At 35.2% G+C, this 25,895-nt stretch overlaps 1 protein-coding gene and 1 long non-coding RNA gene across 2 annotated transcripts in view; both read left to right on the top strand.

Moving 5' to 3' along the window:
- The first annotated feature begins 7,372 nt into the window (after window positions 1-7,372).
- LOC128998638 (uncharacterized) lies at window positions 7,373-19,940 on the top strand. The gene is made up of 3 exons (XR_008491227.1): window positions 7,373-7,450; window positions 19,209-19,301; window positions 19,844-19,940. It is a non-coding gene; the product is annotated as an uncharacterized LOC128998638 (long non-coding RNA).
- Window positions 19,941-20,478: 538 nt separating this feature from the next.
- LOC128998088 (chaoptin) overlaps window positions 20,479-25,895 on the top strand; it is a gene marked incomplete at both ends in the record, with an annotated part of 41,041 nt that continues 35,624 nt past the window's right edge. The window contains one exon of the mRNA XM_054424081.1: window positions 20,479-20,692. Within this exon, the coding sequence (XP_054280056.1) occupies window positions 20,479-20,692 (214 nt within the window). The remainder of the gene's footprint in view (window positions 20,693-25,895) is intronic.

Below are 25,895 nucleotides of genomic sequence, written 5' to 3'. Positions count from 1 at the left end.
CTAGTTTAGTATTAAAACGTTACTTTTCCAAGTTAGAAACATTTAAATGCGTTATAATCTTTTTAAAGATACTCGTTAATACCACTATAATGCCGATCTCTGATTACGGTAATAAAATAACACTTAACGCATAACTATGAAAAAGACATGCAGATTAACACCTTTAGTTATAGTCACATGCAATATGGACATCCTCTTTCAATTTTGTATCAAAAATCATCATAGAGCCGCGCCGACTTAAAATACGTGAGCTTGTCTAATACAAAAGTTTACTTTATTGAAATTATTTCATTCTTTTTAGAGCGTTTGAAGTCGGTTGTATTTTTTTACAAAAATAAATTATATTAGTACAGTTCATTCTTGTCCTGTACAGACAGATTCGCCCCTTGCTTTTGCGTCGGGTGGAACGTTCTACGCACAGTTCCCCATAGTCTATGTGGACGGGCAAATGCAAAGTTAAAAGAGGCCGGCAACCTCATAAAAAAATTAAGGATAATTATCGGGGAAACTCAAAGTAGATTTAGGCATCGGCATCATATTCAATTTTCATAGGATAATTTAAGCCCTCCTTAGCTTCCGGGTGAGCGCGGAGCGGTGAAATTTATACTTCAACAACGCTAACCAAGTATGGGCTATTCACACATATCAGGATTATAAGCCAATCATCGAATCCGACTTACCAAATTGGATTCGACTTTCGGCTTTTCAAAGAGTGTTATGACAAACCAAAACGAAGCAACTGATGGAAAAACACCAGCTTAATCGGGATGTCTTAGAATAGCTACTCTAGAAACCTTGCGAGAGTCTAGCAGGAACATAGCGTGATTAGGAAACTAATAAACTAAAAACCACAAAATTGTCAATCAATTTTGACTTTCAATTTCTATTGTTAGCTAAATATAAACAATATTAATGTCAGTTTAGTTTCATAACTATTTAAATAGTGAAATAATAAAGCAATCGACGGTGAGTAACTGTGATCGATTGAAGAGAAGTCTAGCGGTGACTATGGGAAATATGTGGACCTCTACGCTACTTGGCGCCTAGCGGTGAATAGGCGAACTATGCGGACCTCTCAGCTGCTTCACGAATAGCAGTGACTAAAGGAACATTTTAAAATTATAAATTATATTTTATAAAATAAATAGTTTAGCATAGAAATTAAGTAGATTTAGTTAATTTACAATAAAAATCTAAAGATAAATACATTAAACTAGAACAGCTATAGTACAGAAACAAAATTTGTTGGCTCCGGTGTACGGATACCTAAAAAAGTAACTGTTGTAACTAACTGTTGTAACTGTTGTAACTAATAAACTAACTGTTGTAAACTGTTGTAACTGTTGTAACTGTTGTAAAATGTTGTAACTGTTGTAACTGTGTAAAAGTAGCTGTTGTCAGCTAAAAAAGTATGATTTATTTAAGTTACACCTAAACAATTAAGAGAATTACTAAAAAGTAAGTTAGCCCAATTTAATCAAACTATATCCTCAAACAAGAAAACTACAACATTTTACTTACTCTCCTTTAAGATAACATGGGAATTTTAAATGTATTTTGCATTTTTTTTTTGCTTCGAGGGTCAAAAGTAGGAAACCAGTCTGATAATGATGGTTCGCGAACTCGTTCGAATAGTTGTACGTTTACATGTTTGTACTGAATTCAATTAAAATCGGATGATCCTAATCGAATTAACGTCCTCACTTAGAGGGGAAAAGTTAATCGACCATGGGTCTATTTATTACCATTAGACATACGGTTATCTCTTATTTCCCAAGTAAAAAGTTCATACAAATTCTGTTTTAATAATTTCCATTGTATGAGACAAAAGACAAAGACCGTGTTCCTAGTTTCTGCATCTGTTTAGTAGATGTTTATGCATCAACATTAAAACACGTTCATGTACCCGAGGGATATTTAATCATATTATTTATTTAATCACTTTCCTATAGGGAAATGCTTGTTTATGCAAATAATTTGAATTACCTTACCGGAACAGTAAACCTAAGTACTCATTTAAATTGATGTTATTGAAATAGGAATTAAATATGATTTTTTTTACATAGATTGAATTTTGTTGTCATTGTGACAATAAGTATTTACTTCTCAAGACCAACCCGTAACACTGAAGGCCTAAAACAAATCCGTAGTCAACTTCTGAATATACTTTATAGGCTTACAGGTCAGTAGTTCAAAATTGTTTCTTATTTCAACTAATGTTGATCAAAGCTGCCATGTTTCGTTGCACGTTTAAATTATTTGATGTTTTTGACGTAAAGCTCCGACGATGTTGCAGTGCAACGAAACGTGTCGGCTTTGATCAACATTAGTTTAAATAAGACACAATTTTGGACTACTGATGGAGGTAAGCCTATAAAGTCATTATTCGTAGTCCAGGGGCTATCAGAATGAATAATTCTGAGTATAGTAGTTACATGTGTGAGAAAATTCCACTATTTTTTCAGTACCTTCTTTATCGAGCTATACAAAATCAGACGGACGTTTTCTTCCTGAACAAACAAAAACCTATGAGTTGTTTGAATAAAATTTGGGATACTCAAATGGACAAGAGTAACACTTAAACCACCTGATAAAAAATAATGAAATTTTAAATTTTCCAAACTCAGAAGGTTGTATGTTTTAAGAAGATACCATAAATAAAACAAAACATGACATAAAATTAACCTAAATCAACTTAATGAAGGCAATGTGGGAAAGGTATAGAATATTATAAAGCTATGAAACTAACTTTGAATATTTCAAGCTAAATTTCTCCAAAGTTTACGTTTAGAAAGTAGGGATAATTGGGATTGTCTATTGGTTTTAGAGGAACATTATCAAACTTATTTGTGAACTTTTGAAACAATACTATGATTTGGACCGTTCCGTTCCCTTTTGAAAATGATTATACATTAACCATAAAAAGGAGGTCATTAACTTTAACGAGAAATAATTTATTTGACTAACTTCAAAGCTAATCATTGCTGTTATAATTATTCAATATTTTAGGGAGTTTCTATGTAGTTTGCAACCTTTTTTAGGACAGCTTTATTTATTTTTATGAATACTCGTTAATTGTTTTCTCCATACAAGGAATAGAAATGCCATTTTAAGACAATATTTCATAATGTTTAATCAGGTAATTGGTATAAGCTTAATCTGCAGGTTTGCTTCGGGTGGGTATTTTATATTGTTGCAGTTATTCTAATGTTAGCTAAAGACACAGAAGCCAGAAAGCTAGCTCTTATCGCTTCTGCGGCGATAAGAGGCAACTGGCCTAGTAGTTTGTGTATTCGCCGCTAGATCGTGACACCAATGGCTATCCACTGTAATTATAAAATTTGCTATTTAGCGAATCTATAACTATTAATAGTAAGTGTATTAAATCAAGAAACAAAATAGGCTTCAGCTAGAAAGATAATAATAAGCTATAGATTGTAAATGTTACACATAAAGAAAAAATTAAAGCCTTGGTAATTAACAAAACACCTTCTTATACGTTGACTCCCGCTTTGATTTAGATGGCTAAAATACACAAATACTCCAACTCTCCTCTATACACTTAACATAAACTTCACAAGAATAAGTTAATTGATATTATTTGTAGGCTACAAATCGTGCCCCTTACCTGGGGTCGAGGCGTGGCCCGTAATCCTGCTAGTCCGAGATGTATATTATTTACATCACCTATCCTTCTTGTTTGATCGTCACCTAAGCCAACAACGATTTCGTTCGTTACGTGTATTAAATAGTGATCCCATTATTACAGATTAATTTATAGGTTAAGAGTCTATTATTACTTTTATTTGAACACCATTTCGTTGTCATATGTAACTTGTTTTGAGGTAAATGCATGTAGTTTACGCCTGTTTTATTCTCAACACTAGGTTTAGACCTTTTTACTAATATTCATTTATGTTATACCTCTTGGGGGCAATGTACCCAAAAATACTTTTTCTTTATAAATGGCCTATTTTTTTTATCAAAGTGTATCCTAGTGTAAAAATAAAAAAAATGTTATGAACTCCCCCTTTCTCTTTCAGGCTAGGGGGGGGGGGATTTAAAAAACATACGTTTACGTTTTGACTCCTTTTGTATAGCACGTATTCCATTTTATTTTAACTTTGTTTCAAAGCTAATAACTAGCCTTACAAACTGTAACATGGCTTTTGATATGCTATTAAAAATAGATAAGGGACATTTTATTTTAATTTTTGACAAAGTTTCGTTTATTTTTTTTATAAAAAATGTGTAAGGATTACGGTTAGTCATATGTAAATATCCATGATACTGTTTGTGCACAATATATTGAAGAACATATGTACAAAATTTGACTTCTCTAGCTAAAAAAAAATAAAAAAAGTTACCTTTAAAACGTGATGGAAAACACTAAAAAAGAAATCTGCGGGAAATTGCAAAAACGCTTTGCTTTCTATAGGCGCCTGAAGCAGAAAAACCAGCTGTGGACGCTTATGATATTTAATCTAAAATGCTGTTTTCTAAATTAAAAATACAAAACCAATGCTTGATACTTGTTTCTAAATAGTTTAAGAAAAAATAAAAATTTTAATTCGGTTGTTTGGTTCCATTAGGCGCCTGAAGCAAAAAAGCCAGCTGTGCGCGCTTATGAAATTTAATTTAAAAAACACATTTTGAATATTAAAAATACAAAGTCAATGCTTGATACTTGTTCCTAAATTGTTTAACAAAGAATAAATAAATAAAATATATTTTTTTTTAAATTAAACTATTTGGGTACATTGCCCCAACCTTTGGGCATACAACAACACTTCAATGTACTCAATTATTTGTTTTTATATGCTCTCTTTATATGTGTCCGTGAACACAATAATTCGAGTAATTTTGATCTGATTATGATAAAATTTGGCATAAACCCTAATGAGTTCGAACCAGCAGGATTGGTTCATAAGAACTGAGTGCTATAGGAATTTGAAATTATCAAAATGTCTTCTTTTACAATTTTTACTCTTAAATATACAAAAATTCCAAATTTTCGTTAGAACCATCAAGCAGAGCTAAAAACAAACCATTTTTATTTTAAGTGTTGTACAATTGTAAGTTACGGAGGAAAAAATTCAACTTAAGAAATTTGTTTGTATAATCTTTTGGAGATAATGAAAATTGGTGTAGTTTTCTTGTTTATAGACATATTATGACCTAATTTGGCAAATTTAATCATTTCATCCTGTGATATTAACATTTTAACAACAAAAAGCGTTCCCCCTTCCTAGTACAGTAGGTACTAGCAAACGTAAGCACTCGTCATATCCAGTGTTATTTAGAAGAGGGAATAATTTGACATGTGTTAGTAAAAAATCTAACCAGGCAAATGTGAATTCGCTAATTTACTTTTCACTTAATACTCTTACAGGGAAATGCAGTTTGGCATATGTGTAAGTGGTTTGATAGGTCAGACTAAGTTTTCTTCTGTAGGTTTGCTGCTGCGGTGGTATTTTTAGAGCAAACGACTTCTCTCTCCTTCAAATTTGTCAATGCAATCTCAACTACATAATGCATATAGGTTGCGTTCTATAGTTTGAAGGCTTTAAAATGATTGAGAATGTTTAACATTTAACAGATAACGATCAAATTGTATTTCCCATACAGTTCCTCGTGAGCAACGCAACTTATATATCCTTCCATGAATCGTATGGTTAATATTTTAACTTAATTTCAATGTTAGTTAGCCTCCTCGTAGGCACATAAAGTACTATAGTATTCACAAAAATAATATCACAGTACTATACAGCCATATTTATTTACACAGTATACACCATTTTTGCAATGAATATAGCACAGAATCTAAATATATAAAAGGCAAAGCCCTCACTGACTCACTCACTCACTCATCACTAATTCTCCCACTTCCTATTTACCTAGGAGGCTGAAATTCGGCACACCGATTCTTTAGGCATTAAATAGGAACTGAGTAGTTTTTATTCTGATCGGGCTTTCGGGCTCAGAATAACAAGTTGATTCTGTTCTATGGTGTTCAATAGCATTAAAGTTACAAGGATTACCAACAGGGTGCAGCATTATTATTTTTTTAATTTATGACAACAGCTAATTTGCAACCAAAAGGTGAGTGAGCGTAGCGAACGAACTTCAATCTGGAGGCAAGTTAGCGTAGCGAACGAGCTAACCTGAAGGCAAGTGAGCGCAGCGAACGAGCTCCAACCTAAAGGTGAGTGAGCGTAGCGAACGAACTTCAACCAACCGGGATTGAACCATGCGAATACTTATGAAGTTAAACGGGGCAAAGCCCGCGGGTACAGCTAGTATATAAATAAAGTATACACAAATAAAAAACAACCAAAGCTAATTAATATTTTACAAGAGTTAATTTTACCTTATATTGATCGGTTGAGTCGATTTTTGCTGTCAACCCACAAATCTTGTGGGATATTAGAAAAATATTTATCCGGTTTCAGTCACACATTTTAACGGAAAGTAAATAAAAACGTCTAATAACACTTGACATATCCATTTACACTTCTTAAAACAAAAGGAGTACAGTACTTGTATTTACTTTCAGTAAAATTAATAGCGCGTATTATGCTGATTGAAAAGTTAATACTTCCAGAGAACAAGAGAGCCATATAGATGACGCATAGGATGGTCCTTTAATCTATGGTATTATATATTTGTGTACACCAATAGGGGTATGTGACCAGAAACTATGACTCTTACAACCCCTATATTTTCAATTAAGTATTTCCTCTGCGAGATTTAGCTGTTGTCGCCAAGTTGGTACCACCTACTTGTGTGAATTAATATGATTTAAGTTAGGATTTTATAAATAAATAAAAATGCCTCTATTGAAAGTCGTTTCTCAGTACAACTGCTTTTCAGAACAACTCTCGCCATATAATAAGTAATAACTTTACAACAGCAAAAATAGAAATAACAAAATCAAGACAATCTAAATAACAACTAATCTATGAATTGTGGGTTTTAGCGTATTTCTCACAGACCTGGCACTATTAGCTCGATAACGCGAGAAAAAATTATCAGATCATGACGAAATTCATTCATATCAACGGTAAGACCGCCAATTTACAATGTGGATACAAACATGAAATTTGGTACAAACGTGTCATCCTACGTTTTATAACGTTGGGTAAGCTTTTTTTATGACGTTAGTGCAGCAAAGTGTAACACATACGTATGTCCTGTACTAAGTGTATAAAGAAATATAACGCAACAAAACAGATTGTCTTTAATGTCGAACTAAAAGTTCAAAGTTTTACAATTTTAAATTGTGTATCACGTTACAACGGTGCGAGTGAGTTTGCAGGTTTGCTGCAGAGCTGGTGATGACGACATCCCATAATATGGTTAGGAAGCCGCACAAAACCCAGCTAGTCTGTGACTGGTGTTCCTGTGTGACTACTCGCAGCGGCGCGGCTGACAGCACAGCAGCACCATGGTATGTGCTACTCACTTGTAAAATAGACCATTTCAAGCCAACTTTTCAAGTAAATTGGTAAAACCGTAAAATAGTATTGCATTTCTACTAAACATCGGATTTGGTCTTGTTGATTGTTTAGTCTATAGAACTACATCCGTGTGGATACTTATCCTTAATCAATATCCCACATGGACCTTTGTACAGATTTTTAGAATTGTTCTATGTTAAATAAAGGGCTTGATGGATTATTTTAGTATGTTTTAGGATAATTTTGTATGTTTAGATTCGTAAATGTGTGCACATAAAATAAGTTAACATAAAACATACATTAGTACTGTACGTATATTTTCAAATTTAAAAATCGTTAATTCGGTAAAAATTGTGCTTTAGTATGATATAGTGTGAATACAACGGCATGGAATGATGTCCTGACAAATATTTTGCATCAGTTATGTGTACTTATTTGAATTACTATTTTTTTATGTTCATATACGGTTATCATGCACTTTATTCTATCAAGAATTTAAAAAAAATGTGACACTTTTATTCGATTAATTTTGTATAATTTTTCTAGTTTTTCGGTTGGTTTGCAGCAACAATGGATTAAATAAAACTTGTTCTCACATGCAGCTCCAAGCTCAAATGTCAGAATTGTAAAAATTTCTCAACAATTTTCTAAACATCTGATTTTAAAATTTCAAAAGCATACAGTTCCGCAATAATGTTTACAATAAATCTAGCAGGGATTTATAAATTCATCCACTTGCATATAAACTGTGAAACATGCACAAAACAAAAACACTAAATAAATATTAAAACTAAGCACCGAATTGGAGTTATAGCAGTTACCAAACACTGTATAAATTTTCTGTAAATATCTGGTAGAAGTATATTCAACCTAACGCTGTACTATTTACTTGTATTACGTATGATTAAAAGCATCATACTATGTACTAAAAATATCATCATGCAAGTGGAATAATACCATAATCGACTATATAACTGTATAATTAAAGAGTTAAATAAAAATTACATCTACCATTAGACCTATTTTTATATCAAAATACAGTGTTTTTACGCAACACTAATTACAAGTACAGCATGTTGGCATCACTGTATTTTTATTTCATTGCAAATCAGCTGATATTCATTGTTGCATAGTTATTAATGAGGTTGAGTGTGTTTCTAATTTGTTGTAAATAAAACTCAACATGGTGTTTCGCAAGATCAAATAGAGTACATATTGTAGGTTTGCGTCTTTTGGGTTTCTACAGATCCGATTTGCTTACATTTTTCAAGTCTAAAATAGATTACAGTCACTATAAAACATATTAATAATTAGTCTTTCAAACACCATACAACACATTTTTAGGTTAGGTTAAACCCAAGCGTTGAACGGAATGGGAAACACTGCACCAGCTGATTGTAGTCGTAGTATCTTTAGGTGTTACTTATTTTCAAAGTACACGTATAAACAGTAATAATCAGTATAAACAGAATAAGCAAGTAGTTTTGTAACTTTCTTACTTAGGAACCAAGAAGAAAACAGTTCGTATGTTCGTTCATTCTATTCTCCTTTCTTGATTTTTCAGGAAACATGTTTAATTAAATATGTTTTGCAGTTTCTGCTACATATTTCTTCTGGTGTACACATATATTCACAATCACCGAGTTCATTATTCTCAAACATGTTAGGCCCACTTATAATTCTTTTAAATACTACACTTTAGGTTACGTTCAAAATAAGCGTTGAACGAAAATAGAATATAAACACGAAATGACAGGTTAAATCGTATTATGAATTATAGTCAATCAGCTGATCATATTAGTAGTATCTTTAACTGTTGCCAACCTATTTCCAAGTGTACACGGATTAGTGTAACGTGCATAATAAGACCATGCTGTTTTTTGTTGTTTGGTTGGAATACTGGTGTGCGCCAAAGTATAAACCATGCGACAAAGTATAAACGGTGCGACAAAGTAAGTAAAATCAGCAATTAGCAGCTTTCTGTACTATAATCAGTGCGAGGAAGCCCATTTTGTCGGGTGACTGTAGGAAAAGTGATTTTTTACCCCGCAAATCAAGTTTGTCATTGTATCAGGTATCAAACAGTAAGTAATGATTTATATTTCAAAATTTCTGTTTATAAATCATCGTGAGAATTATATTTAACTACTTGACCGTTTATAATCGTATAGTAAAATCAGCGTATTTATACTTGACACATTCCTGGTGTCATAATATTCAACATGTCAAAACAACGATGGACTCTTCTTTGAACATAATCCATGAAATTGCGTTTCCTCTACAAATATAGCTGAAGTGTTAAATTTGTGTGTTTGAATTGACAAATGTTTGAATTTGACACGAGTATAAAGTTGAGTGTTGAAAGCGTTTGTGTAACGGAATTTCAACAGCAAATTGTTTAGTCAGCTGATTTAACAGTATGAGAAATTGGGTTGAGCTCTTGAATTCTAAAATGTGTTAAGAAGCAGCTTCTAAACTGATCTAAAAAAATTTGGGATACGTTATATTAGGTTAGACTACTACATAAAAAAATTGATTAGCAGGCAATTTGACGTCAAAATACCATGGAACACTAATTTCAAAAGACGACCCACCAATAAATTGTGACGACTGTTGATTATACTGAAGACAAATTTGGTATGTGTTTATTTTAGATGTAATTTATCTGTCACATGGAATACCTACATAACCGCTTAAGACGCTTAAGATAACTTATCAATCCGGAGGTTCTGTGCTAACCTTTACCATCCATAGAAACATATAGGTTCTTGAATATTGGTTTGCTTCATTAATTAGTTGAAGACAATTTTAAGGAATATTTCCATTCGATACACTTTTACACTTCACTTTACTAATTTAAAACGATCGATTTGAATAAGACTGCGAAAGCAAACAAGTATAGCACATAGAAGATGTAAAGTATACCCTTAATTATGACCGAATGATTTGGTTGAGACAAGACCCTCTTGACTGACCAGACATAAAAAACACATCAAATATACTTATTGTTTAAAAACGAGAAAAGTATTCTAGTTGCAATATCCAACGTATTTGCCTTCAATATGCATCGTAATTTAAATTAAAGATTTTTCAGAATCGTACAAAGTAACACATGACACAGTCATCCTTGAAATTAGCCAGTTCTCTGTACCTTTGCCTAATTTCAAGGTAAGATACCAGTCTAACACAGTTGTCCTGGAGATTAACCAGTCCTCTGTACCTGTGACTTATCTAGAGATAGGATACCAGTCTAACAAAGTTGTCCTGGAGATTAGCCAGTCCTCTGTACCTGTGACTTATCTAGAGATAGGATACCAGTCTAACACAGTTCTCCTGGAGATTAGCCAGTCCTTTGTACCTGTGACTTATCTAGAGATAGGATACCAGTCTAACACAGTTCTCCTGGAGATTAGCCAGTCCTCCTGTATCTGTGACTTATCTCAAGGTAAGATACCAGTCTAACACAGTTGTCCTGGAGATTAGCCAGTCCTCCTGTATCTGTGACTTATCTCAAGGTAAGATACCAGTCTAACACAGTTGTCCTGGAGATTAACCAGTCCTCTTGTACCTGTGACTTATCTCAAGGTAAGATACCAGTCCAGCACAGTTCTCCTGGATATTAGCCAGTCCTCCTGTATCTGTGACTTATCTCAAGGTAAGATACCAGTCTAACACAGTTGTCCTGGAGATTAACCAGTCCTCCTGTATCTGTGACTTATCTCAAGGTAAGATACCAGTCTAACACAGTTGTCCTGGAGATTAACCAGTCCTCTTGTACCTGTGACTTATCTCAAGGTAAGATACCAGTCCAGCACAGTTCTCCTGGATATTAGCCAGTCCTCCTGTATCTGTGACTTATCTCAAGGTAAGATACCAGTTTAACACAGTTGTCCTGGAGATTAACCAGTCCTCTTGTACCTGTGACTTATCTCAAGGTAAGATACCAGTCTAACACAGTTCTCCTGGAGATTAGCCAGTCCTCTGTACCTGTGACTTATCTAGAGATAGGATACCAGTTTAACACAGTTCTCCTGGAGATTAGCCAGTCCTCTGTACCTGTGACTTATCTAGAGATAGGATACCAGTCTAGCACAGTTCTCCTGGATATTAGCCAGTCCTCCTGTATCTGTGACTTATCTCAAGGTAAGATACCAGTCCAGCACAGTTCTCCTGGATATTAGCCAGTCCTCCTGTATCTGTGACTTATCTCAAGGTAAGATACCAGTTTAACACAGTTGTCCTGGAGATTAACCAGTCCTCTTGTACCTGTGACTTATCTCAAGGTAAGATACCAGTCTAACACAGTTCTCCTGGAGATTAGCCAGTCCTCTGTACCTGTGACTTATCTAGAGATAGGATACCAGTTTAACACAGTTCTCCTGGAGATTAGCCAGTCCTCTGTACCTGTGACTTATCTAGAGATAGGATACCAGTCTAGCACAGTTCTCCTGGATATTAGCCAGTCCTCCTGTATCTGTGACTTATCTCAAGGTAAGATAACAGTCTAACACAGTTCTCTTGGAGATTAGCCAGTCCTCTGTATCTGTGACTTATCTAGAGATAAGATACCAGTCCAGCCTATATGTTCCATTGCACGTGTGTGACGTGCCCAGCAGTGTGGTACGTATAATACACGACACACGTCGTGCTCCGTCTCATCAGTTGATTCGTTTACCCGGCTAATTGTGTTAATGAACGTCCTTGACCCACCTACATGATCCTGTGTGGGCGTTATTGTGCAGCAATAAGTCGATCCTGCATCCTTAATCAGTGACATTATTGTGATAGACGTCCTTAATATTTGCTCTTAGGACGCGTCTTACGAATCATAAGTTTTGGTTTCGTTTCGACAGCGGTGGTTACGTATTCACTTAGATATCCATAAGTCCACCCGGAGTGATCTCCTTGCTCCTTCATAAAAAAATAACGTGTACTGGTGCAATTACCTGTTGTCAAGTGATTCTTGTGACCTTGAAAGGCGACCTGTTTCGATCATCACGGGATCATCTTCAGACGGACGTCGTCATCATCTTTTCGTTCTTGCGAACCCTCCGATTAGAAAAAAAAAAAACATTGAGTCACAGTTTTACAAAACACTTAAACACCAAACACAAAAAAATCGCCAATAAATATTACCAATCGGTCAAGTGGGGGTGAAACTGTGACTAGCATCACAGAATCACAGGTCACAAGAATCACTTGACAGCAGATAATTTCACCATTACACGTATTGACCAGTGATTCGGAGGTTTAACTCGAACAAAATGAAAAAAGTTGATCGAATCTCAGCTAATGTTAGAAATAATAAATAACGCAGTATACATTGGTGACATAAATATTACTTTTGGAGAAAAGTGTTTGACACTGTATTCAACCTGTATTTCAATAGATTTCGCGTCAATTCAAAAGTTGACACCGACAATCAAAAAACGTATACAGTATTATTCAAACAAACTTGAGGAATGCAAGGGCAATGTTGCCCTTGAATGGAAAATTAACTTGACGAGAAATGTAAAAGATAAGAACATTCACCCTATTGAGCTTGATGACGAGACACTGATAACAGAGGCTTGCCTTATCGCTCAGGAAATAAACAACCTTTTGTCTCGGTACATGCTGGACCACCAAGTACTTTCCCAAGGGAATTCTTTCTCCTATCCAAATCTGCCCACAAACAAGTTTCTTTGCAACCACAATGGAGAAAATAAAGTAAGTGGTTAGTAATTTGAAAAACAAACAAATCTACATTCTTTGGTGACATCAGCGGCACTTCATATAATTGATTAAATATCTCTGTTTTAAAGTACATATTTAATACGAGTTTCAACAAAGGTATCTTTTCTTAAATTTAGTTTAGTTGGACCCATTTTGAAAAATAACAATGCTCTAAAATTAGACAATCTCAGACCCATTAGCTTACTTTAATTCTTTTAAGTACTCGAAAAGCTCATGATGATTAGAACAGTTTTTATATATATATATATATAAAACACAGTTTTTTTAAGTAACAAGCAGTTTGTTTTTATAAAAGGCAGGTCAACAAAAATAGCTTTATTCACATTAACTGATCCCCTTTTCATGGATTGCGCTCTTTTCATTGTATTTATTGATTTTACCACAAAATTCTTTTGAATTAATAGCAAACCTTAGGAATAAGAAGTACAGCCTTTGAGTGGTTTAAGAGTTCGTCTCAAATATGAGGGAACAAGTAAAAATAAGTAATGCCTTCAGTCCCCCTTTACAAAAAAGTGTGTGCCAAGGATCAACTACCTCAGGTGCCATATTTTTAGTGTTCATTAACCTCTTAAATCCACCTTTTAACGGAAATATTTTTGCTTTAGCTGATGTCATTGCACCTAAAATACACAAAGCGATTTTATGTTAATGGAAAATTTAATAAACGATGATCGTTTACTTTTAAGGAATATGTGTTTGGTAAATAGAATGCTGGTGAATGTAAACAAAACCAAATTCATAATTTTAACTCCACCGGTTTCAAGTTTTCCTCTTCACTAATCTTTTAGTCCACAATTATGTACTTGCTAACCGTTAGAAAAAGTAAAATCCATAAAATATTTATGAGTTTTCGATGAAAAGTCACTTTTCAACCATATATATCTAATCTACATGCTAAAATACGTACAAAAAAGAAAATGTTATTTTAAAGGAACTTTTCTAACAAATTACATTTAAGAACCTCATACTTTGCACTAATCAACTCAAGATAAAGTTGCAATTCACCTTGTCATACTTGGAATGAACCTACCTTTAACCTACAATACCTTATTAACCTTACCCAAAACCTAAATTACCTTATAGGTGAAGACGGAGTATGTTTAATTTATGGTGAAGAATGACACACAACTTTCTTCTGCGTATAATTTTAAGATAACCTCAACAACAAGTATTCCGCTGAGAATTTCATGGTTCTGTAATAAGTTTACCAGGTAGTTTCGGTTATAAACATAACCTATTTAGCTCTGTAGATTTTCTTGCAAGGCTGGAAATTACATTACTTAAATAAAAACCTATTTAAAACACTTTTAAGGAAATAAACCTTCAGAAAATCCCTACGAAAAAGTCACGTTGGCTCGTCAGTCGTTAAATTAGCTGTACAAAGCTCACGTTTTGTCTTATCTTCCTAGAATTAAACACTTAATCTGCGAAAGAAAATATCAAATTGTGTCAAAAACATTGTAAGCACTTTGGTTCCAAAATCCAAAGCAACATGTCTAATCCTACTAATATTATAAATGAGAAAGTTTTGATGTATGGATGTATGGATGTATGTTTGTGACAAGTAAACGCGAAAACTACTGGTCGGTTCGGGCTGGAATTTGGTGTGATGATAGTTCACATTCCCGATTAACATATAGACGCATTCTTATCTCAAAAGTCCTTTCGGGCTCCGCCCCAGTGGCTCTGGAGTTTCCCATGTTAACCTTATGAGTAATCATATTTAAAAGGAATAAAATAATTTTGTCAGCTGTTTCAACTACACAAGTTGGTTCTATGATATTAAAGAGCATTAAAAAGTTATAAGGTTTACCAACAGGGTGCAGTACTATTAACTTTTTTGCATTGTTTGTCCTCTTCCCGTTGCAAAGCACGGGTACAACAGCTAGTATGACTATAACGCTGAAACCTCAAGAAACATTTGATCGAATCAGTGACCACGCCATGACGAAAATTAAAAACATAAATTCATAATAACAATAAATCAAGCTTAAAATTAAAGAAGTTCGAACTAGGGAAAAAATAAATCAATTACAATACATCCTTGGCTAAATTATTCTTTTACATCCATCCACGTATTTTTCCAAACCCCATAAGAAGTCCGATAGGCCTACCTCAAATTGTAAACTTATAATAGCGTGAACGATAGTTATTATTTCTGTGGGGTGTGAACACGATGTTGGTCCTAAGTGAAGACTTATTGGTAACATGGGATACAACCGCAAATAGACCTGCAACACAAAATAGGCTGTATAAACAAACACAGCCTTCTTAATCATGGTAATGACAGATTAGCTGCAGTACTCATGTAGGCAGTGAGTCAGACTGTTTACAAACACTTCCTCTGGCATAACACAACACTATCAGTAACTTCATCATTGTCTGCGACTAGCCTTATTAATATTACTACTAAATTCCCTCGGACAGTTATTGTTATCATGAAAACAGCTCCCTTTATCCTATTCAAATGCAATGTTCGTTATAGTAGTTTACGCAACGATTGCGTAAAGATAGTGATAACTACACGAGTAGAAAATTTAAGGTACGGCCTTTATTTACGCGAGTTGCGTACACTACTTTACCTACGACAGTGTTTTATTAATTCCTGAAAATCACTACTAACATCTAAGAGGGGTTATGTTTTCGCTTATAACCTCTCATTTCCACTGACAGTGATGCAACGAAATATTGTACCAAACAGTAAAATACACCACTCAACAATTAAATTGGCCTGAACAGCTGATTAGTTGAATTTCGAATCATTACAATTTTACTTCTTCTCTCTCAATCCTTAACCTCATTGGTCCGTTACCCGTGTTGTTATGAGTAAAACTATGCTATGAAAGTAAACAATGCTGTTATGAGATACTTTCCAATTCTAAGAACTGTACTAAAACAGCTACTTTTAAAAACGGTCGTAGGTAAAATACTAAGATTAATTAATTGTTTTAAATTGACAGTGTAGGGAGCCTTAAGTTGACCACAACTGGCTATAAGCCAAATTTGATTTTAGTAGAAGTAACCTTGCAATTCTGCCTAGTAGCAAATAGGTTTTATGAGTAAAAATAAAACGAAACTCAAGAATATTTTTTTTTCGAAAACTACCTAGTTTGCAAGATGGGCGAGATGTACGCATTTAAAAAAATTGAAACTTATATTTTTACTAATGTTGAAGTTATCTTTATGAAATTTGCTATACGATTTAGTAGCAATAGCTATTAAAACAAATAATCGATTGTTTGATTTCAAATGGTGGTCATTTAATTTTTATAACTTAAATCAGAAATACCCCCGCCGCAGCAAACCTGCCGTCTAAGCGAATTTCCATTTGTCCGAATTGATTTTCAATTGATCTATTTAAATAACATTATTAGGTTTAACGAGTACCTAGGTTTGCTGCTACAAGGAAACTAATAAAGTAGTGTGTTTTTAGTAAAATATTGATAGCTTACTATAAAATAAATAAATTTGCCAACTTTGATCAAAATATATCCATAAACAAGCAAACTTCAACATTTTACAATATTCTCCATAAGAATAACATGGGAATTTTAAATTTACCATTTTTTTAGTTTTCTCCGTAACCAATAACCGTACAAAAACACTTTGATATACTGAATTGTTTGTTTTTTTTAAGCTCTTTAAGAAGGTTTAGAGAAAAATTGGGAAATTTTGTGTTTTGAGGGTAAAAAGTGAGAAAAACCCATTTTTACCCCATAAAACCCCCTATAAAACCCTGTTCCCATGGTCCGATCATGCTGGATCGCGAACTCATTCAAGTTTATCCCGCCTTACACCTTCAAACCAAATTTCATCAAAATCGGATAAAAATTACTCAAGTTATCGTGTTCACGGACACATATATATATATATAAATCTATATATATACCTATATATATATATATATATATATATATATATATATATATACATATATAAAAATTTGAACGAATGGTGTTTTTGGCCTCTGGGGACATTAAAATGAAAAAGTAAATCGGTCCCGGGCCTAAGTCTTACCATGAGACCTACGGTAATAGCTACTTCCCTATAGGGAAATTCGCTAAAAAGTGCTGATTTCATGAAAAATGACGAGAAATATTTTATTTAACCTTTTAAATTTCCTATAAAAACAGCAAGTTAAAGATAGAATCATCAATAACTGAAAACAAGATTTTTAGGTATACAGGTCAGAGGAAAAAGGCCATGCAGGTTGTGTCTTATTTTCATTTTAAAATGGTGATTTTGTTGGCCTTTTGCCATTTCGTATAGTGCTTTATTTTGTTTACCGGGAAACGGCAAAGCAAATAAAGCAATGGCAAGCATTTCCCGAGTTACTTAGTGACAATATTACTGCAATACATTAGGTTTTGCCGATTATACAGGGTGTCCCGTAACTCTCTGGACACTTGTATATAGCGTTATTCCTTAGGTCAAGACAAACACATTTCACCATAGGAACATGGGGTCTGTGGTGTCTAGTTTACCGACTGTCGGTATTTAAGTGTTTTTTTTTACAAAAAAAACTAATAACTCCTAAACAGTTTGAGATACAGCTTTGATATTTTGCATAAATGTTAATATTATTAAGACCTATTATCGTTAGAAATTATACTAAAAAATCATTAACCATTTCAAAATGGCGACAATTTAAAATATTTGATGCCAAATTTCACGAAAACCGTTAACTTTACAAAAAAATTGCAAGAGACAAAAAAGTTTGTAAATTGTATGTAATTTTCAATGATATCTTATTTGTTAAGATTGGATAAATAACAACAGAGAAATGTCTTCTTTTCTAAATGCATGACCACTTTTCTCCATTTAAACAATGCTAAACAACGTAAAAGGAGTATTAGCATTGTTTAAATGGAGAAAAGTGGTAATACATTTAGAAAACAACACGTTTCTCTGTTATTATTTATTCAATCTTAACAAATGGTATCATTGAAAACAACATAAAATTTACAAACTATTTTGTCTCTTGCAATTTTTTTGTAAAGTTAACGGTTTTCGTGAAATTTTGCATCAAATATTTTAAATGGCCGCCATTTTGAAACGGTTAATGTTTTTTAGTATAATTTCTAACGATAAACATTTTTGCAAAATATCAAAGCTGTATCTCAAACCGTTTAGGAGTTATTAGTTTTTTTGTAAAAAACACATAAATACCGACAGTCTGTAAACTAGACACCACAGACCCATGTTATTATGGTGAAATGTGTTTGTCTTGACCTAAGGAATAACGCTATATACAAGTGTCCAGAGAGTTACGGGACACCCATAGTCCCTGTCAGTGTCAGGGATAAGATCCCAGCATGTCCAGGTTGAGAAAAACTACTTCTCATCGACAAGTATGGTATTTGAGAAAAACCACTTTTTGTCATCAACGAAATGCAATTAACATTAAAATGTATATACTTCGGATCAATGTAGTTTAAACAAACTAGATGTATGACTCATTGTCTCTCAGCTACATAGATCAATTCTGACTACAAACGGTTATATGTTGCTTGGATTCTCTATCGAAATACAATATCCATTAGTTTTATAGTTTATTTCAAATATGAAATTCAAATCCAGATGCTCGACTAAAGCACTACCAAAGAAAATGCTGAGAGTTTCAGACCTGACCATACTTGATCCTGGCTAAAGAAAATTGTAGGTATAGAGGACATGGTGCTAGAACAGCCTCCTAGATCACTAGACCGAAACATCACGAAATGTACGACTAAACAAACCTTGATCCTTTAAACCCCTCGACCCTCATGTGATTGCAATGGCTGTAGCTGTCGTCTGAATTCCCTCGTCCTTTGCAAAGGATTCGGTTCAAATAATTAAGACTAACAATCAACAACCAAGCCTACGCACAGGCATCCATGTAGGAATATCCCACAAGCGCGTCGGATTTCATCTCACGCAATTTGTACTTAGTATCTTCTTTGTTTGTCCATTATTTAATGTTATGATAATTGGAGATAAAAGTATTTGGTCAAATTTCATGTGTTGTTTCAGGGGCTGGAACATGTGATGCAGATTGGGTACATGATCATCGTCGTGTCCGTCCTGCTGATGGTATGGGCCTCCATGATAGGAGCCACACATCAGGTAGGTCCACGGTGTAAAACCAAAACGGTGTAGTATTGTGGGAGGTGGTAGAATGTGTTGACATATTAGGATTAGTCTAAGATGATGACGAAGGACCTGTGTGTCACAGACCTTTCAGGGTGTATTCAGCACCAAGAAACTTGACCTTGGCCATATGGTCGAAGCCATAAAAGAACTCAATGTCAGAAACGGTGTAAGCACTGAGGGTAGGTCACACGTTGACCTGACCTGAAGTATGTGCCAAACATTCCCAGACCTGTGTCCAAAGTAAATGAAATAGAATGAAAAAAAGTTTATTTACAAATACAAGATTACACTTAACCTGTACAGAGTAGATGTTTTTGTTGTGAATAGTCTGATAAATTGAGAAGACACACACTTTTAGGCTGCCTACCTATTGTGTGAGTAACATAATTTTAACTATATTCCGAGTAAATATTCTTATGATTATTGGACTTTTCTTGAAGTTAATTAAAGAAGTGGGAGACACATAATGTTAGGTATAGTCACCTCACACCTAATAACACCTAACTCTGTCATAGGTGACCCACCATCACCGTGACGTAGACTACCCTCCGTGCGTGTTCAACCCCCTGTGTACCTGCTCCAAGGCGGTGCCAGACCTGGGTATAGTCACCACACACCTAATAACACCTAACTCTGTCATAGGTGACCCACCATCACCGTGACGTGGACTACCCTCCGTGCGTGTTCAACCCCCTGTGTACCTGCTCCAAGGCGGTACCAGACCTGGGTATAGTCACCACACACCTAATAACACCTAACTCTGTCATAGGTGACCCACCATCACCGTGACGTAGACTACCCTCCGTGCGTGTTCAACCCCCTGTGTACCTGCTCCAAGGCGGTGCCAGACCTGGGTATAGTCACCACACACCTAATAACACCTAACTCTGTCATAGGTGACCCACCATCACCGTGACGTAGACTACCCTCCGTGCGTGTTCAACCCCCTGTGTACCTGCTCCAAGGCGGTACCAGACCTGGGTATAGTCACCACACACCTAATAACACCTAACTCTGTCATAGGTGACCCACCATCACCGTGACGTAGACTACCCTCCGTGCGTGTTCAACCCCCTGTGTACCTGCTCCAAGGCAGTGCCAGACCTGGGTATAGTCACCACACACCTAATAACACCTAACTCTGTCATAGGTGACCCACCATCACCGTGACGTAGACTACCCTCCGTGCGTGTTCAACCCCCTGTGTACCTGCTCCAAGGCAGTGCCAGACCTGGGTATAGTCACCTGCAGGGACGTGCCCCTGCCTAGGATACCTCCCCCCATCAACAGCAGCAAGGTGTTCATGCTCAGCCTGGACAACAACGGCCTCAACTACCTCGAGCCTCACTTCCTAGAGGGAACTGGTATGTTTACAATAGACAGATAGTGTACTTGTAATGAAGTCAGGGCTGATTATATCTATTGAAAGAAGACTCAACATACAATATAACTTTATCTCCACTTGTCATCAGGACTAACAAAAACTCCACTTGCTCGTACACTGGTGCTCGATTAAAGGTCGATTCACACATGTCAGTTACAGCACGTCACGGTTCAGACATATCAGTCACGTCACAGTCAACAAAAATATTCCGATTTAAACAACAAAAGCAAGGATTTAAATCCTACCACTGTAACTGACATTTCTTATTTTAATTTAAATTATGTTGACCGCTACACAATTTTTTTTATATTTTCCATTAAACAAAATTACAAAATCGTTACAAGATGTACTGTAAACTCTGTGATCCACAAATTATATTCTGTGCCTTCTGTTGCGTCGTAAACATTGCACTGTGACTGGCGTGGACATCAGGATTGTGAGTCGCAATAACGGCCTACCACCGCGCACCTGTTTTGCGCATGCCAAGGTCAAAGTTTCCTCCCTTGCTACACGGGAAAAAAACTTATTTATTTTAGCTTCAATTTGACCTACAAAACGTTCAGTTACCTTGAATAGTATCCAAGCAATTACCATTTAAAATCCCGGCATTCCTTTATAAACACCCTGTATATTTGAGGGCCACAGCCAAAGCTTACAAAAGGAATAATAAGCAATAATAAGTAACAATAAAGTAGATCAACTGTGGTCAATATAGATGCCTCTCAAATTAAGTTACATAACCTCATTCATGCAAAATACCGAGGAAATGTTATAAATTGTGTTTCTGTAGTTTAATGTGTTGAAATGCATTGTATATTTAACTATATTTGACCATCATGTATATGCAGTAGGTCCCCACATTATTGTTTTTCAAACAATTTATTTTACAAAAATAAAATGGAAGCATAACAAAGAAATATCGGCTGATAGCATCAAGGTCAAGCCATAGATGAAGTAATATAATAAGTATATATGAAGTAATATAACTTCATCTATGGTCAAGCTATGCAGTTACACATCTGTCTGTCTGTTGTTCACCGTCACAACGGTAGACGACAATGACGACATAAATAATGCTTGTGATTAAGTAATTACCATGGCAACTTGTTGAATGTGTAGATGAAGAGAAACCCAAGATAGAATGGAATATCAAAGAGAATGAATAAGCGATGTTTTATGTCATAGGTTCAGTAGTAATAAAAACGACTAACAAGGTTAATGACAACTTATCACGATTGCGCAATACTTCTGTGTATTTTGATTGTATGAAACGCAAATTAATCATCAAAATAATGATCATTTATTCAGTATTTTAGGAGATTTTATGGGTTTTTAATACATTTTTATGTCATGCTGGTCTCCCCATTACCCAGGGTAATCGAGTTCTACATATTATTGTACTTTCAAAATTCAAGACCGAATATTTTAGTATTAGAGCTATAAACATTCCTGATTTTACTGCTACTAATGGTTACTTTACCGCGATCACAGACATAATGATCATCTTCAACGATCGCGGAAAAATCATTTTGTTAAGGGGGGGGGGTATGACACCCTAAACCCTCCCCCATTGGCTACACCACTGGTTAAAGTAGAAATCGTAATTTAGAGCGAATGTTGTTACCTCGCACTCCCGAACAAACCTTTAATTATCAAACTTACTAGAATCTCAACCCATTTACTTATACTTATACGGTTTCATTAAATAATGCTCGAAAACGCTCAAGCTCAATTTTAAACCGGACAAATCATCATCGTTTCCCGCGATCCCGGAAACTTTATTGTCGCTATTCGTAATCCGTGATCGCGATGAAAGCGTGCATTTTCTATCCCGCGATCTTCTCAGACGTGTCTGGTTGTATCGGTATCGAATCTTCACGATCGATTTTCGATATCAAAACTGACATCAATTAATCGGTGGCAGCGAAAACCATCCTTAACACGTAGAGTGCGGCCGTTCCCGATCGGGTACGGTGCTTGGCCCCCGTACGGTGCGTCCGTACCCCATCGGGAACGCTCGGTAATGCCTTTTGTATATCTTCGTTTTTGCTCCAGCGTCGGCCGAAAGCGGACCTATACGACGTTAGCGTGTAGTATGTGACTTGCATTTTGTTGTGGTGTAGGTTGGTAGTAAATTTCCCCGTAAAATCCCGGTCTGGCAATCTCAAAAGTCTTCTTTTTTTCCCGTCTTTTTCCCTCCATTTGGCAATACAATTCCAATGGGACCGGCTACGTTCCAAGCAGTGCTGCTATCTGTGGGTGTTTAGCGAACTACATCGACTCTCGTTGTAAAGCAGGACATCCCCTCACGTTATTTGCTATTCGTCAGACCAAAATTGAAAAGGCCAATCACACGCGGCAATCGGGTTTACTCGACGCTAAAGGCTGCGCCGCACTGGGGATACGCCCGCTATTTGACGTGCCGCAGCGAACGTGTTAAACGATCAAAGACATAGTTATAGAAGCATAGCCTACGAATTAACCGTTTGTTTATGTACAGTCACACAAAACGAGTTTTTTAAATTCAGTCTAGTAAACGTTTCGCTTTCTTGCATGGGTAAACTTTCAATCGTTTGCAGCAGTGTCAAGTCTGTTCGTAGACTACAGTGCAATGTTGACCGTGAAATGCCCTGGTGAGAAGCGGCTTGTGATGTCTGTACCCGGATCTAAGCCCCTCAAGTGCTGTAACACAGTTAGTATAATCGATAAGGATGACTTACAGTATTTAGAATACTTACAAGTGATCTTCCTGTGCCTGTGTTCTAAATTAACCTCCAATAAGTTGCTTGGAAGCACAACACAATACGAATCAGGTTAAACATCAATTCGCATTTTTAATCTTAATCCTACAAGATTGTTGTTATAAACTCGAACTTGTTTGAGTGACATAATTATTAATTTTACCATCACATGTGTTTGGTGGATAACCGTTAAGTGTTCGAGCACTGTATTCAGCATTTATCGTTTATATTATCGTACGGTAGATCATTTTGATACTACTGAAACCAGTAGGATACTTTCAGTGGCTTCTTTGTCGACTAACAAGACTTCAAAATCAAAAATCCTATATGATTTTGAATAAACCGCTTGGTTTTGTCTAAGTTTTGATTAAGTTTGCCTGTTTTTTATTGAATAATTTAAATTATTATACATAAAACACAGCGGACTGAGATTATTGAGTAGTTGGAGCTATCTAACGGTGAAGAGACGAACTAGCTGTGGAGGTCCGCAACAGTTCACCTAATCACCGCTAGATGTAGCAACTGTCGTACGTCTCTAACAGTTCGCCTCTTCACCGCTAGATCTCAGTCAAATAGATCTCAATCCACAGTGTTATGTTTTATTTATTTAATCAATCATTTTAATAGTTAAATGCAAACAGGAGCAGTTAACTAATTCAATAACAAGCTGTTTATTCAACATCATGTACGCATTTCGATTTAAAGTCGTGTTAGTCGACTAAAACGTCTTTGTGTCTTTTGGTTCCCGCAGTGAAAATCGAGTTTCTAACACACATAAGCTCTAACTCTCTTGAAACGCTATCACTCAGCATAGCCGAGAAGTATGTGCTCCTAGTGAGCAGGAACTTCGAGAGAAGTGGTGTTAAGCGCTAGGTGCTGAAGCAAGTCGCCACAGTCATTCAGACTTGGATTTGACTCAAAATTCAGCACAGCCTTTAGCACCGCGCTCTATTGGGCTAAGATTTGTGAAGGCTGTTACTCGCCCCAGGGGTCGAGGAGTGGCCAGTAAACTTATTAATCCTCTATGTACCTAATTAATTACATCATTCTCATATTTTCGTCCGTCACCTAATCCTCCAACTACGGTATTACATTGACATTCGTTACTTGTGTTCAAATGATCCCGTTATTTTAGATTAATTTACAGGTTGAAAGTCATAATGGACGATTATTATCACTTTAATTTTAACTCTATTTCTTTGTTATGTGAATGTGACTATTTTGAGGTAAATGCATGTACGCCTGTTATGTTCTTAATACTAGGTATAGAAATTGTTATTTTTTACTAATCTTCATTTATGTTAACTATTTAACACCACAAATTCTTTAGATCTAATAAATTACTTAGGTTTGTTTGTTTCTTTCAACGATTCATGATCTGTTTGAAGCACATCATGGTATGTTGAAATGGTTAAACATTGATAACCATTTCAAAATAAAATTTTAAATCCTAATCGTACAAGATTATTGTTATAAACTTTAAGTTATTTGAGTGGCCTATTTATTAATTTTACAATCAACATTGCATTATTTTGAGTTAATAAACATAACATTTTAGAGCAAAAAGTGTACACCGGATCAGCACTGTATTTAGCATTTATTCGTATAATTTACTATTCCAGCCTCGAAATTCCCTCCTTGTCCCTTAAGTTATGTATTTCCCCCAAATATTTCCCCAAAACAAAGCATTAATCTTGGCAACGTTTAGAGTATGTCATAGGCAACCAAATAATAGGTAAAATAAATAAATATCTTGAAGTGAACTCCCATTGATGATGATTTAAAAGTTATTGTTCTTTAAAAACAACAACCATTATAAACCAGTTTTTCAGGGAATTTCTTTATAACGAAATTATTAAATAAATAATATGGCTAAATATCCTTTAAGTAGGCTACATGAACGTGTTTTAATGTTGGGTTTGATTTTATATATCCAATGATTGCAGTAAGTACTCTTGTACTGAGTTAACGTTAAATCAAAGGTCAAAGTTTCACAAGTTGATGACAAATTGGGTCGGTCCCGGGCTTGTTACCGGCGCAGTTAAATGGTTCGTAATCTAGATTACATTTGATCATAGATGCAACAAAGGTGATACAATTTCCCTAACAATCAAATTAAATATACAATTAATTAACAAAGTCTTGATAAATAATGCACGTTTAACTCTTAAAAACACCCATCGCAGCAAACCTGCAGACTAAGCGAATTTACGTTTATCTGATTTTATTTTAAACCTATTGAAATAACATTAGGTGAAATGGTCGGTTTAACACCGCTAAAAGTAACCATGTAATAGAAGATCCTCCAACCAGCTCTATCGGTAGTAGTTCCTAAAACATTCTCTCTGTTCCTCTTGATTTGTTGTTATCTGTTAAATGTTATCAGAGCCATTTATTGTCGTTGTTACTTATTGTTTGTTATTTTTGTTATGTTAAACTTCA

This window comes from Macrosteles quadrilineatus, unplaced genomic scaffold, assembly GCF_028750875.1.
Source record: "Macrosteles quadrilineatus isolate MER2022 unplaced genomic scaffold, UCM_ALF_1.0 Scaffold_7__1_contigs__length_78375512, whole genome shotgun sequence".
Taxonomy (NCBI): domain Eukaryota; kingdom Metazoa; phylum Arthropoda; class Insecta; order Hemiptera; family Cicadellidae; genus Macrosteles; species Macrosteles quadrilineatus.
This window is presented reverse-complemented; position numbering and strand designations above follow the sequence as displayed.